Raw genomic sequence first — 14577 nt, 5'->3', positions numbered from 1 at the left:
CTTTGAAAGGCTTTTACTCTAGCTGCTCATGAATAACACACTTTTAGAGAGGGTGTGTGTGTAAGACAGAGAGAGAGTCTCAGCTGAATCATTTAATTCATAAATTCGATTCAAAGTTCAATAATAATAATAATTCCTTTGTTCGGTTTTTCAGGATGTCCTGAAGGAGAGTCCATGTCAGTACTGACTCTTTCACCCCTGAAGTGTCCTTGTTGCCTTGTTGCTGAAGACACTTCAGAAACAAACACACACTTCAGACTTGTGTTCAGTTTGAAAAGATTGTTGTTATGAATGTGGTGAAAGACAGAAAGTTGTGTGTTGAGGTTGCGTAGCGTCCAGACAGCTCGACCTCTCACCTCCTCTTGGAGAGACGTCTGACTTCTACATGAGCTCATCACTCAATATCTGGAGCTCAGTGTGGGTGAAGATAAGGGCCAACACACACACACACACACACACACATGTTCTTCATTGTTACATCTCTCTCGCTCTCTCTCTCTCTCGCTCTCTAAAAGCCTGTAACTGGGTGTGGTTCTGTTCTGTTCTGCTTCTTTTGGCAGTGACATCATCCAATTAAAATGTTACCTTCAGAAAAACCACAGCGCACACACACACACACACACACACACACACACACACACACACACACACACACATGTAATGCCATCATCATGCACAAATGAAGAGTTCCAACATGTGTAACCTAAGCCTGCAAAACAGACCTAGTTCTGCCAGACAGCTGGGAAAACACTGAGCGTGTGTGTGTGTGTGTGTGTGTGTGTGTGTGTGTGTGTGCACCACTGTGTTGGCATGATCTCCTCTCTAAAGAATGAGAGTGAAGCATGAGAACAGGAAACCAGACAAACAGGGAACAGGAGGCGAGAGCCAGCACTCGTACACGGCAGCAGGACAATATTCGCACACAGCACTTCATCTGTGTCGCTGTGTTAAACCGAAGCTGCTGATTGGTCAGTTGCTGTAAAGGGCATTATGACATCATTAACTGTCAGTGTAAATTTAAATTGTGCAAAGTTGGGTCAGTGTGTTTCAGTGAGAATGTTTCACACTTTAAACAGTACATTAACCAGCATAAAGTTTCTAAAAAATACAAAATCCCAGCGAAAAAGTGGAGTTCCTGTGTGTCTCTCTCCCTTACACACACACACACACACACACACACACACACACACACACACACACACACACTCAGTACAGAGATGAGAAGTAGTAGAGGTAAACCTGAAACTTCATTTCATTTAGTTGAATTTAATCCTCTCCTCATGTTCCACTGAAATTCCTCCTGAACACACAGCACTTATTGATAAACACTTAGGATCATGAGACTGTGTGTGTGTGTGTGTGTAAGGGAGAGAGAGAGAGAGAGAGACATTCACCTCACATTCACCACACCCACACTATACGGTGCACTACATAGGGTGCAGAAGTGACCAGGTCACACCCTAAATGTGTGTAGTTCTGTAGAAAGTAATGAAGAGAACATCATAAGGCTTCATATAGAGAGGGTACATCACTACTCATACACCACCAGTATACACTTATATACATGTCATATCATTTCACTGCATGATTCACACACACACACACACACACACACACACACACACACACACACACACACACACACACATTATAATGCAGATTTCATAACAGTTCTGTCCACTTGGCTGTGTTCAGAGTAAAGCACAAATAGTGAAACTTACCAGCAGGAAACTCTTATACTCCGTCTCGTCTCAGAGCCTGTTAATGTTTCTCCCTCGCGCTGCTCATATCAGAGACTGACCGAGTGACTGACAGAGGGAGTGAGTGAGTGAGGGAGGGTGTGAGTGAGGGAGGGTGCAGGGGGCAGGGAGGAGGGGGCAGGAAGGAGGGAGCAGGGAGGAGGGGGCAGGAAGGAGGGGGCAGGAAGGAGGGTGTATTACAGCCTCAACAGGAAATAGTGCACAAGCATTTTTACTTCTGATACAGGCACCGTTACAAATCACTGAGGTCTGCAGTGTACATGTGTAAATGGAGTTCTTTCATTTCTCATGCAGTGTAGTGTAGTGTAGTTTAGGTGTAGGTGGTGCAATGTAGTGTAGGTGTAGTTTAGGTGTAGGTGGTGTAATGTAGTGTAGGTGTAGTGTAGTTTAGGTGTAGTTTAGGTGTACAGTAGTTTATGTGTAGGTGGTGTAATGTAGTTTAGGTGTACTGTAGTTTATGTGTAGGTGGTGTAATGTAGTGTAGGTGTAGTTTAGGTGTAGGTGGTGTAATGTCGTGTAGGAGTAGTGTAGTTTAGGTGTACTGTAGTTTATGTGTAGGTGGTGTAATGTAGTGTAGGTGTAGTTTAGGTGTAGGTGGTGTAATGTAGTGTAGGTGTAGTTTAGGTGTAGGTGGTGTAATGTCATGTAGGAGTAGTGTAGTTTAGCTGTAATGTAGTTTAGGTGTACTGTAGTTTATGTGTAGGTGGTGTAATGTAGTGTAGGTGTAGTTTAGGTGTAGGTGGTGTAATGTAGTTTAGCTGTAGTGTAGTTTAGGTGTAGGTGGTGTAATGTAGTTTAGCTGTAGTGTAGTTTAGGTGTAGGTGGTGTAGTGTAGTTTAGGTGTACTGTAGTTTATGTGTAGGTGGTGTAATGTAGTGTAGGTGTAGTTTAGGTGTAGGTGGTGTAATGTCATGTAGGAGTAGTGTAGTTTAGGTGTACTGTAGTTTATTTGTAGGTGGTGTAATGTAGTGTAGGTGTAGTTTAGGTGTAGGTGGTGTAATGTAGTGTAGGAGTAGTGTAGTTTAGGTGTACTGTAGTTTATGTGTAGGTGGTGTAATATAGTGTAGGTGTAGTTTAGGTGTAGGTGGTGTAATGTCGTGTAGGAGTAGTGTAGTTTAGCTGTAGTGTAGTTTAGGTGTAGGTGGCTGAATTTCATTCCCTATATAGTGCACATAGGATATAATGGCATGTACTGAAATGGGAATATCCTGTAGAGTCAGGTGCATAAATATTTGAACACTGACAGAGTTACTGTAATTGTTGCTGTTTATTACAGAATACTGGAGAAAAGAATTAATAATGAATATTCGAAAGTATTTAATTTCAGGGTTTTTACAACCAAATGACAAAGAAGTGGAATATCTGCAACGACCAAGTCAATCACCTGAGCTGAATCCACCTGAGCTGCCTTTCCCCCCCTTTTTTACTGAAGACTAAATGCCCTGAGAACAAGCAGGAAGTGAAGTAAAGTAAAGACCTGGCAGAACATCACCAGAGAAGAAACCCAGCGTCTGGTGTTGTTTATGAGGTCCAGACTTCAGGCCGTGATTTACTGCAAATGATTTTGCAACCAATTATTAAAAATAAAAATGTATGTTATGATGTTAATCTGTCCCTGAAATGCTCATATATAATCAGTGATGTCATTATTACACTGTTCAGGATTTGGATGTAAATACACTCTAATTGAAGTTGAAAGTCTGCACTTTGAGCTCAAATTCATTATTTATGCCACTTTACTTTGGTCAAAAGCTGAAATAACAATAACCTTGTCAATATCCAAATATTTATACACCTCACTGTATGTATAGTGCACTTCATAGGGTCTACAAGCCATTATGCTCGTACTTAGATAGGAATAACATTCATGAAATATATCAGTCAGGATTTAGACTTCATCATAGCACAGAGACAGCGTTAGTTAAAGTAGTAAATGACCTACTACTGGCCTCTGATCAGGGTTGTGTCTCGCTGCTTGTGTTACTTGACCTTAGTGCAGCTTTTGATACTATAGATCATACTATTCTCCTTGACAGATTAGAAAATGTTGTTGGTATTAAGGGAACAGTCCTCTCCTGGCTCAGGTCTTATCTGACCGATCGTCATCAGTTCGTAGATGTAAATGAAGACTTCTCCATGCGTACTGAGGTTACCTTTGGAGTTCCACAGGGTTCTGTTTTAGGCCCTCTGCTTTTTACTTTATATATGCTACCCCTAGGACAAATTATTTGTAAGCATGGAATTAGCTTCCACTGTTATGCTGATGATACACAGTTGTATGTTTCAGCGAAGCCAGAGGACAGACAGAAGCTTAGTAAGGTTGAGGATTGTGTAAAGGACATTAGACGTTGGATGTTAACTAACTTCCTTTTACTTAATTCTGATAAAACAGAAATACTTTTATTAGGATCACGTGTAGCTAGAAATAATCTTTCTGATCACATGGTTACTCTGGATGGTCTTTCTGTTTCATCATGTACAGCAGTTAAAGACCTTGGAGTGATTATTGACTCCAGCCTATCATTTGATGCTCATGTAGGTAATATTACTAGGATAGCCTTCTTTCATCTCAGAAATATTTCTAAGATAAGAAATATATTGTCACTACATGATGCAGAAACACTAGTTCATGCATTCGTCACCTCTAGATTAGATTACTGTAATGCCTTACTGTCTGGATGTTCCAGTAGGAATATAAACAAACTCCAGTTAGTCCAGAATGCAGCTGCTAGAGTCCTAACTAGAACTAGAAGATACGACCATATCACACCGATATTATCAATACTGCATTGGCTCCCAGTGGAATCCCGCATTAACTATAATATACTTTTATTAGCCTATAAAGCACTAAACGGTCTCGCGCCACAGTATCTAAGCGACCTTTTGGTTTTCTATGATCCGCCACGGCTACTTAGATCAAAAGATGCAGGCTATTTGATGGTACCTCGAATAGTGAAGGCTACAGCAGGGGGGAGCGCTTTCTCTTATAGAGCCCCACAGTTATGGAACAGTCTTCCTATTAGTGTTCAGGACTTAGACACAGTCTCAGTGTTTAAGTCTAGGCTTAAAACGTATTTGTTTACTCAAGCCTACCCTGACTAAACTTTCTATTATGCTCATTCCCAGTCCTAATAATCTTTTCTCTCCCTCTCTCCTTCTGCCGAGCCACACACGAATTTATGGAGATACTAGAGATCCAGATCCTTTCTGCCTCTGGATGGAGCTCAAATCTTCTCCAATTCCAGACTGCTGGGACTACGGCTGCTCCTAACGCCATACAGACTTCATATAAGTCAATAATGAACTTTTTCACACTATCTGTTGTTACCCAGATGAGGACGGGTTCCCTTCTGAGTCGGGTTCCTCTCAAGGTTTCTTCCTCTTAAAACATCTTAGGGAGTTTTTCCTTGCCACCGTCGCCACTCAGTGGCTTGCTCAGTTGGGATAAGTTCGCACCTTTAATATCTGTATACCGTGTTGATATTTCTGTAAAGCTGCTTTGAGACAATGTCTATTGTAAAAAGCGCTATACAAATAAAATTGAATTGAATTAAATCCCCTGTGTAGTGCACTTCCATCCATCCATCCATCTACCCATCTTCTATACTGCTTTACCGTTTTCAGGGTCACGGGGAAACCTGGAGCCTATCCCAGGGAGCATCGGGCACAAGGCGGGGTACACCCTGGACAGGGTGCCAGTCCATCGCAGGGCACAATCACATTCACACACCCATTCATACACTACGGACACTTTGGACATGCCAATCAGCCTACCATGCATGTCTTTAGACTGGGGGAGGAAACCCCCGCAGCACGGGGAGAACATGCAAACTCCATACACACATGGCCACGGTGGGAATCGAACTCCCAACCCTGGAGGTGTGAGGCACCGTGCACCCTGTAGTGCACTTATATAACTCTATACATTAGACATAAATCTTGGAGACTCCATTTTTCATGAAGTGCACTTACATAAGGAGCATGATGTGATTTGGGACACAGCCCCAGTCTACTTGTCTAGATTGTAATTTAAAATAAATAAAACAAACAAGAAATTTTACATAAAATAGTGTTTTAATCCAGACTCATTTTTACATAAAACTGAAACAGATTCAAATAAATTAAAGAAACGTTTCAGTGCAAGTTATATGAATACAGGAAGTGGCATCACGGTGGATAACAACACATTGCTGCATATTTCTGCATACTTCTGTTGGGAATTTTATATAAAACTGCAGTGAAAGAAATCATATTAATTCTCTCTCTCACACACACACACCCTCTCCAGTATACCACCTATTTTCACACCCTACTTAATGCATTTCTACAAAAGTTCAATTCAAAATGTAGCACTTATCACTTACATAAACAATAAGGAATTGTGTCACATTTGGATGTCTCCGTACTGAACATAGTGTGCACTACCTAGGGTTCAGGAGCTTTTACATCATAGTGAATATTTAGCTGCATCCCAAATGCCCACTTATCAGATATATAGTGTACTACACAGGACACATCTTGTCTAGTGCCCTATATGTCCACTAGGGAGTAATCTGTGATTCAGCTTGCTGTTCCATGTGTATATGCACTACTTAGGGCTTGTGTATGAGTGTACGGTGACATCTGACCCACTCGAATCAATGCTAGAGTCCGTATCGGAGTGGCTCTGACTGCGCGAGGACCGTGGAGGAAGAGGGGGGAGAGGAGGAGGAGGGAGCAAAGGGGTTAAGGGCTCGTCAGGATCATCGTGGTGTAAATATAACTGAGTTGCGTCCTGATTATATGAGATGGAGGAGTTACTGAGGTCACTGAGGTCACTGAGGTCGCGAAGTTCACTGTACAGTAGGCTGTCTCTGTTATTCAGGATCAGCTCTGAGTCATCATCGTTGCCGTCCTGCTGAGAGAGTGAGAGAAAGAGAGAGAGAGAGAGAGACACCTGTAGTGATGAGTGAGTGTGTGTGTGTGTGTGTGTGTGTATGTGTGTGTGTGTGTGTGTGTGTGTGTGTGTGTGTGTGTACCTGACAGTGCTGATGGCAGGTAAGGCAGTGTGTCAGTGGAGTGCAGCAGGAGTGTGTGAGCGGGTGATCAGTGTGTGTGAGTAGAGGCTTCAGATAACTGTAGAGTGAAGTGTTAAGGAGATACACAAGCGCCATCTAGTGGCCACATCATCATACTGCCGCATCACACTTACTGTACAGTGCAGAAGCCTTCAAAAAGAATAAAATCAAACACTTGTACATAAAAGAACATTATAAACAGCAGTAAACTGTAATAAAGAAAGTGAATATCTGGTGTGAAAACGCTTTGCTTAAAAAAAAAACATCAGAAGTCTCAAGTGCAGTTTTATGAATTCGCCTGCAGTTTGAATACATGAGCAGTAAGTTTTACGGAGTGTGTTCTGCTGAGGTTCTTCTGCAGTAAAACCTTTAATATAGCCATTATTATGGTTTTTTTCTGATGAAAAATATATATTTTTGCACAGTGTGAAAATCTACAATTACACAGATTTATATTTATTTTTATTTTATTTTATTGACTGAAGGATACCTGTGGTCGAATTTGTACCACAGTCTGAAAGGCCACGCAGAGTCACGCCCACTCACACACTCCTCCTCCTGAGAGAGAGAGAGAGAGAGAGAGAGAGAGAGAGATAGCGTTATTAATAACATTATTTATTATTAGTTATTAAACACTAATCCATAAAATCATGCTGATTTTTCACACACACACACACACACACACACACACACACACACACACACACACACACCCTTACCAAGTTCTCCTGATCTTCCTCAACACCAACTCTGGAGAGAATATGGTGTAAGCAAATAAATAAATACTTTTTGAAATGTAACAAAATGCAAAATAAAAATTATTCAAAAAGCCCCAATTATAAACACACACACACACACACACACACACACCTGATGTTCATTAAGCTGAGCATGGGCGTGGTCCCGCCCCCACACACCCACACCGTGAGGAAGACGATGATGAGTGTGGTGGAGAACATCATCTTCCTCGCATAAGTGCTTGTGTCCCGAATTGAAAGGGCAAAGGTCATGGCCCCTCGCAGCCCTGAAAGGTCAAAGGTCAAACTGACTATTGTCACAGGCACTGGGAAACAAATAAGACTGAATAATAACAAAAACAGCATGTAAGGCATTTATGGGGGTGTGGCTATGCTAATTATTATTTATTAATAAGTTAGAAATAATTACAGTGACATTAAACAGTTCATTAGTGAATTATGTGTTTATTATTAATTAATAAATAATTAAAGAAACCTGGGGATCATAATTTATATAATTATTATTTACATATAATAGTTTATTTTTGTTATATTAGTTATAAAGCTTGCAAATAAGTTCACACTATTTTAATATGATTTTTTAAATTGGTATTTTCACTGCTGGATTAAATATTAATAATAATAATAATAATAATAATAATAATAATAATAATAAGGAGAAGAAAGGTCATATAAAAAAATGAAAGGTAAGTAAAGAATTAAAATATACTCATTTAAATTTGAAAGGTGTGTGAGAGAGGACAGAGAGAGGGTCATGTGATTGGCTGGGAGCTGAGGTCAGACGCACACTAGCCAATCAGAGTGCAGCACTTTGTTTTACCTGCGAACATCATGATGTGCTGGAAGCGGGAGCTGATGGGGTTCGCTCGGCCCAGGTTGAGCAGGAAGGAGAGAGGATAAATATTCACAACTCTGCCCAGAAATATCGCCAACTGTTCATCAGTCAGGGACACAAACAACTTCTTACCGAAATCAACTCATAAATGAACCAATCACAGAAAAACTAAATCTAATAAAATATAGAAATTAAATATAATGTCTTTTAAAAGAAATATAAATAAAATGATCAAATACACTTTAACAGGAAAAGGAAAAAATGTTCAAAGAAAATAGAAGAATAGTAGAAAATTGTATTAGTAATTGTAATTATACAAAAGCACACACATTTTGTGTGTGTGTGTGTGTGTGTGTGTGTGTGTGTGTGTGTGTGTGTATAAGGATACAAAAGCGCCGGTGATAAAGACGATGTTGAAGACATGATGCTGGAAGGAGAACAGAGTCACACCCATGTAGGAGAAAATAAAATTCTCAGCCAGGAAGTTCAACAACTCGAACAACTGCAGAGGAAGCACACACACACACACACACACACACACACACACACACACACACACACACACACACACACACACACAAATGCACAGAGAGATACATTTACATATCAAACACAGAGCTTCAATAAGGCTAAGCAAAGAGCTCTCTCTCTATGTGTGTGTGTGTTACCTCCTTTGTGCGTTTTTTGGACTCTGTAGACAGGTTGTTGTAGGTGTAGTGAGCTTGTGTGATACCACAGAACAACACAGCAACCACACCTAGACGCACACACACACACACACACACACACACACACACACACACACATACATACACAGTTTATCAGTATTGTCTGAATAACAAATAATAAATGCACTCATTATTGCTGTTTCAATCATCTCTGTGTAGCTGAGGACTGTGTGGGAGGATAGAAAGAAACGCTTGCTAAAGACGAGCCATGGATCTACGTGTGGTGCAAACCTAAGACCGGCCGAATCTCATTTAACATCATCCCTACAGAGAAACATGGTGGTGGCAGCATCATGCTCTGGGGACGCTTCTCATCCTCAGAACCTGGGCTTCTTATCAAACTGTATGGAGAACGGATGGAGCAAAAGAGAACCTGCTTGAGAGAGACTTCACCTTTCAGCAGGAGAATGGTCCTAAACACAACACAAGGCCAAAGCAAGCAGGAACAGCGCCGTGGAGTCAGAGGGTCGTTACATGTTCAGGGCCGACGGAACTTACACCAACGTACAGACTCATTCACACACATCATGCCATTTGTACTGTCGATGACATGCCACATGCGCGTTACTGCCCCCCTGCCCCCCTGCCACTCCTGGAACTTTACACCTCATGCCACTTGCTGTTTTGTCTGCACTTCTGCTTAGATGCGATCTGTGTTTTGTTGGCTTTGTACTCTCCTCAATGACAATAAAGTTGACTCCATTCTAATCTAATCTAATCCAAAAACAAAAAGCAGAACTGGTAGAAACTTCACCAACCCCAATACACTTATTCACACTTTTTTACACTTATTCACACTTATTTACACTTATTCACACAGCTGTTACTGCAGCAGAAGCTGTTATACTTATGCAAGCTGCATTTTTCTTTTTTTAAAAGAAAACAATTCATTTTGAGTTTGAAATTTTACTTTAAGAGCAAATTAGTTTATAATCCAGATGAACCTGATGATTTTATCCTCAGTACTGAGTATTGGGTTCATTCTCAAAACAGCAGTAACACTTACATGGTAGTATTGTGTGTGTGTGTGTGTGTGTGTGTGTGTGTGTGTGTGTGTGTGTGTGAGTGTGTGTGTGTGTGAGTGATGAGTATTACCAGTGATGCTACAGGCCTCAGCCAATAGAAAGGTGCTCCAGGACATGAGGAAGAACAGAGCTGTCTCTAACAATGGGAAATCCCTCAGCCGTGTGAATTTTGTCAGCTACACACACAAACACACACACACACACACACACACACACACCCACACACACACAAACACACACACTTTATTTTCTTGTGTGGTTAAATTTATGCTGTTAATAACACTGTGAAGCGTGTTGGTGGTGTTACCAGAGCCGTCAGGACTCCTGCAGCAGAGCCGAGCACGAAGGAGCCGCTAAACACACCGAGGAACACACCGAGAGACGCCAGCATGGCCCCGCCGTCAAACGAGTGACTGTTCTCTCCAGATGGCTGATACGCTACGATGGAGCTGAAACAACGCACACACACACAGTCAGGGGTCAATAGTGTTAAGAGTTAGGGGTTTAATGGGGTTTCATTAGAGAGGAGTTTAGAGATTAGACTTGGGGTTTAGTGTCAATGGTTTATAATTACAGGTAAGGTTAAAGTTTCAGGTTAGAGGTCAGAGGTCAGAGTGTAGAATTGGGGTTAGGAATTAGGGTCAATTAAAGCGTTGTGTCTTTCCAACTATTTAACCAACTAACTAATGCAACAAGTTAAACACAACTTCCCAATTAACTCAGTAAATATCTGCACAGTGTGAACAGTGTGTGTGTGTGTGTGTGTGTGTGTGTGTGTAAACTGACGATGAGAGTACGATAGCCACAGCGTCATTCAGCACACTCTCTCCAAACAGCAAAGCGTACAGATCCACATCCACCTTCAGCTCGTTAAAGATGGCCAGAACTGTCACTGTAATAACACACACACACACACACACACACACACACACACACACACACACACACACACACACACACAGAGCGCTGTAGATTTAGTAAATAAATGTATTATTTCTTTTACACACTTTGTTGAGTCGTGACGTTACCGGGGTCAGTGGCTGAGACGATTGCACCGAAGAACAGACAGTCAGTGAAGAAGAAATCACCATCGAGCTGACCGAGTGTACTCATCAACAACACACAACCAAACATCACCAAGCTGTGCACACACACATACACACACACACACAGTGGCAGTGTCTGTAATTCTGAAGTGTCTATAATCTCAGTGCTGTGATGATGTTATGGTGTGTCTGTGTTCCATCCTCACACTGTTTATAACTCACCCAGTGACAAATGAAGAAATCAGAGTACCGAAAAAAGCGTAGGACAAGATAGAGCCCAGATTTCTGAAGAAGTGTTTCTGCAAAATGCATACACACACACACACACACACACACACACACACACACACACACGCACAAACACACACACAAACACACGCACACACAGAGTAACGTCACAAACTCCTGTTAATTATCTGAGGGATATGAAATGATTACTGATATTACACACACACACACACACACACACACACACACACACACACACACACACACACACACACATCACAGTACAGCACATCACTGAAACTGAACATTACCAGTTTGAGACTGTAACCAGCGTGAAAAATGATGGGCGGGAGTAAGATGTTAAAAAACACCTCTGGGTCAAAAGTGGCCTGAACACAGAACAGTGGCGAGAGAGACAGAGAGAGAGAGGGACAGACAGACATACAGACAGACAGACAGACAGACAGACAGAGAGACAAAAAGAAATATTAAGCTGGCAGCTAGTAATACTAATAACACAGAACAAACAGACATATGATAAAAAATAAACCAGCAGCTGTATATCAGCTCTACAACACACACACACAGATACACACACATACACAGTACCTTGCGGAGTATCTCGGTGTTGGGGGCGTGGTCTCCTTCATTAACTTCTCCCCGCAGTGTGTACTCATAAAAGTGTCCACTCACATTCACCACGAGAGAAACGGGACTCGACTCCAACACACACACACCTGTAACGTTACTGACGTCCTGCTCAGTGTGTACACCATAGCGCAGAACCACGCCCACTAACAACCCTGCACACACACACACAATGATTATTATTATTATTATTATTATTATTATTATTATTATTCAGTTCCTTTTAGTGAGCAACGTAATGGAAAATGTGTGTATTGTTTTGGTCACAACACTGAGGTCATCTGAAATATTTACACTAATCACACTGTCAGTGTGTGTGTGTGTGTGTGTGTGTGTGTGTGTGTGTGTGTGTGTGTGTGTGTGTGTGTGTGAATAAACCAGTTTTACTGATTAACCTACATCCATTCGGGACGATGAGATTAAATCACTGTATGATAATCACAGCAGTGTAGAAATATGGTTTCTCTGGTTTTCATCTCTAAAATATTCTTTAAAGGAAGAGCAGGTGGTGATGTCTTAATTTCTCATGATACAGCGATGATGTAATTATTTCTGATTTCTTTATTACACTACACCATCACACCATTAACTCACATATTGTAAAAGAGGAGAAATCATCTCGGCAGTGACACACACACACATACATACACACACACACACGCACACGCACACACGCACAACACAACATCGATTACTAACATTTAATCACTTTAATAACCAGAGCATCAGTGTGTAGTGATAGATCAGATATGTACTAATGTCAATTTCTGTCCAAGACCAAGACGACTTAGAACACTGGACCGGTGTAATAATCTGATCACTACACAACCCCAGAGCTCTGTACACAGCTCAGGGTTCTTCATCTCAACAAGGAGTTAAACTAGGAACCCTCTCAGAAACACACACAGTTTTGCAGTTTGGTGTCGGGTTCCACAGAGAACCTTTATGGGTTAAAGGCATTAGGCAAATATAAAGACATGTCTGAAAAGCGACCTGTTACATTCATGTCTTACTTTCTTTACTGACATACAAACATTTTTCTTTTCGTTTGGAAAAGTAATGTTTTCAAATCTAAAATATTTTTACTGACTGATAAAATTAGTTTAAAAAATTAATAAAAATAGGGCGCCTACGACTTTTGCACAGAACTGGATTCAGGGATGGATTTATTGATTTGGGGGCTCTAGGTAAAATATAGGAATGGGCCCAATTTCAGTGTTCTAACATCGATATTTACATTTTCAGCATACATTATTTAGCAATAATAATTAAATATTAACATAGAAATATATATATATATATATATATATATATATATATATATATATATATATATATATATATATATATATATATATATATATATATATATATAATTTGCAATTTTACAGGGCCCTTGGTTTCTGGGGGCGTAATGCGGTTGCGTACATTTCACCTAAGTGATAAGTTCATCCCTGACTTTGTATTATTATTATTATTATTATTATTATATAAGTGTTGCTGATGCATGTGTTTATAAATCACAATTAAAAACACAGGATATTTGGTCCGCACAGAACAGAGATAACTTCTAAACGATAGTTATTTAATAAATAATCTTATTTCTATAATATGAATTCATATTTTTGTTATAATAATAATAATAATATAATGTGTAGAGCAACTCTAATGAATTAACACAATTTCAGGATTGGTGATAATAATAATAATAATAATAATAATAATAATAATAAAAATAATAAGGGTGAAGATGATGATGATAATTGAGGTTCTGACCGTAGATCATGGCGAGTCCGGTCTCGTGCAGGAAGATGAGTCTCCTGTGTTTGAAGCTCCACACGGTGAGGATGGTGAGACTCAGCAGCCCGGTGGCGGTCAGCAGGTTGGCGCTGTCCCTCCGGTGACTCACCTCCGCGCGCCGCTCACTGACCGCATCCACCAAACCTCCACCCTCACACACCTCCACACACATCCCCCAACACACACACACCGCACACACGATCATCCCGCTCCTCCACATAACTCTCTCTCACTGTCTGTCTGTCTCTGTGTGTGTGTGTGTGTGTGAGAGAGAGAGAGAGAGAGAGAGAGCAGGCTCTGCACTCAAGTTTGGAGAAACTCACCTGCATCACTAAATACAGCACTGCGCATGCGCGACACCGCTCCCGGACAGCTAATCATACATCACTCTCCTGTCAGGTACACTTCCGGGTTTTTAAACTACCGCTGAATTCTTGTAGAAACATAAAGAATAAAATGTAAACTAACAAACAGTAAAACTTTAAGTAAAACATTTAAAATAAAAAATCTGTTTACCAAATACTAATAACCTATTAATGATTATTAACTCTATTATATCCTGAAGAGAATTAAATATGATCAGAGAAATGTGATTATGATCAGTGATTAGTGAATGAAGAAAAGGGGGCATGTTACATTACAGCCAAAATTACATATTAATTCTGTCTTCCTGTATCCAGGAGCTCTTTAGG

General features: G+C 40.6%; 2 protein-coding genes across 5 annotated transcripts in view; both read right to left on the bottom strand.

Annotated features, from left to right (window-relative positions):
* fhl1b (four and a half LIM domains 1b) overlaps positions 1–1862 on the bottom strand; it is a 6730-nt gene extending 4868 nt beyond the window's left edge. Inside the window, exons 1-2 of one of the 2 annotated variants that reach the window (XM_053686599.1) lie at positions 1722–1862; positions 1395–1476 (exon numbers count right to left, since the gene is read on the bottom strand). The gene's annotated coding sequence lies outside the window, so the exon portion shown is untranslated. The remainder of the gene's footprint in view (positions 1–1394; positions 1477–1721) is intronic. The other variant, XM_053686598.1, reaches the window with a different exon arrangement.
* Positions 1863–5815: 3953 nt separating this feature from the next.
* Positions 5816–14341, bottom strand: slc9a6b (solute carrier family 9 member 6b). Of its 3 annotated transcripts, XM_047160896.2 has the most exons (17): positions 14209–14341; positions 13862–14045; positions 12047–12240; positions 11749–11826; positions 11432–11508; positions 11192–11304; positions 10950–11055; positions 10471–10612; positions 10234–10339; positions 9079–9167; positions 8799–8912; positions 8396–8507; positions 7688–7841; positions 7537–7567; positions 7308–7375; positions 6779–6875; positions 5816–6657 (listed from the first exon to the last, which is right to left on the bottom strand). In XM_047160896.2, exons 1-17 carry the CDS (start codon positions 14212–14214, stop codon positions 6349–6351), a joined length of 1980 nt encoding a protein of 659 aa, XP_047016852.1. In that variant the 5' UTR covers positions 14215–14341; the 3' UTR covers positions 5816–6348. The 3 variants fall into 3 exon arrangements, with proteins under 3 accessions (XP_047016852.1, XP_017344273.1, XP_017344274.1); XM_017488784.3 differs by lacking the exon at positions 14209–14341 and having other exon boundaries at positions 13862–14197; XM_017488785.3 differs by lacking the exon at positions 14209–14341 and having other exon boundaries at positions 5816–6654; positions 13862–14196.
* Positions 14342–14577: the final 236 nt, after the last annotated feature.

The sequence above is a fragment of the Ictalurus punctatus genome, chromosome 16 (genome assembly GCF_001660625.3).
Source record: "Ictalurus punctatus breed USDA103 chromosome 16, Coco_2.0, whole genome shotgun sequence".
Lineage (NCBI taxonomy): Eukaryota > Metazoa > Chordata > Actinopteri > Siluriformes > Ictaluridae > Ictalurus > Ictalurus punctatus.
This window is presented reverse-complemented; position numbering and strand designations above follow the sequence as displayed.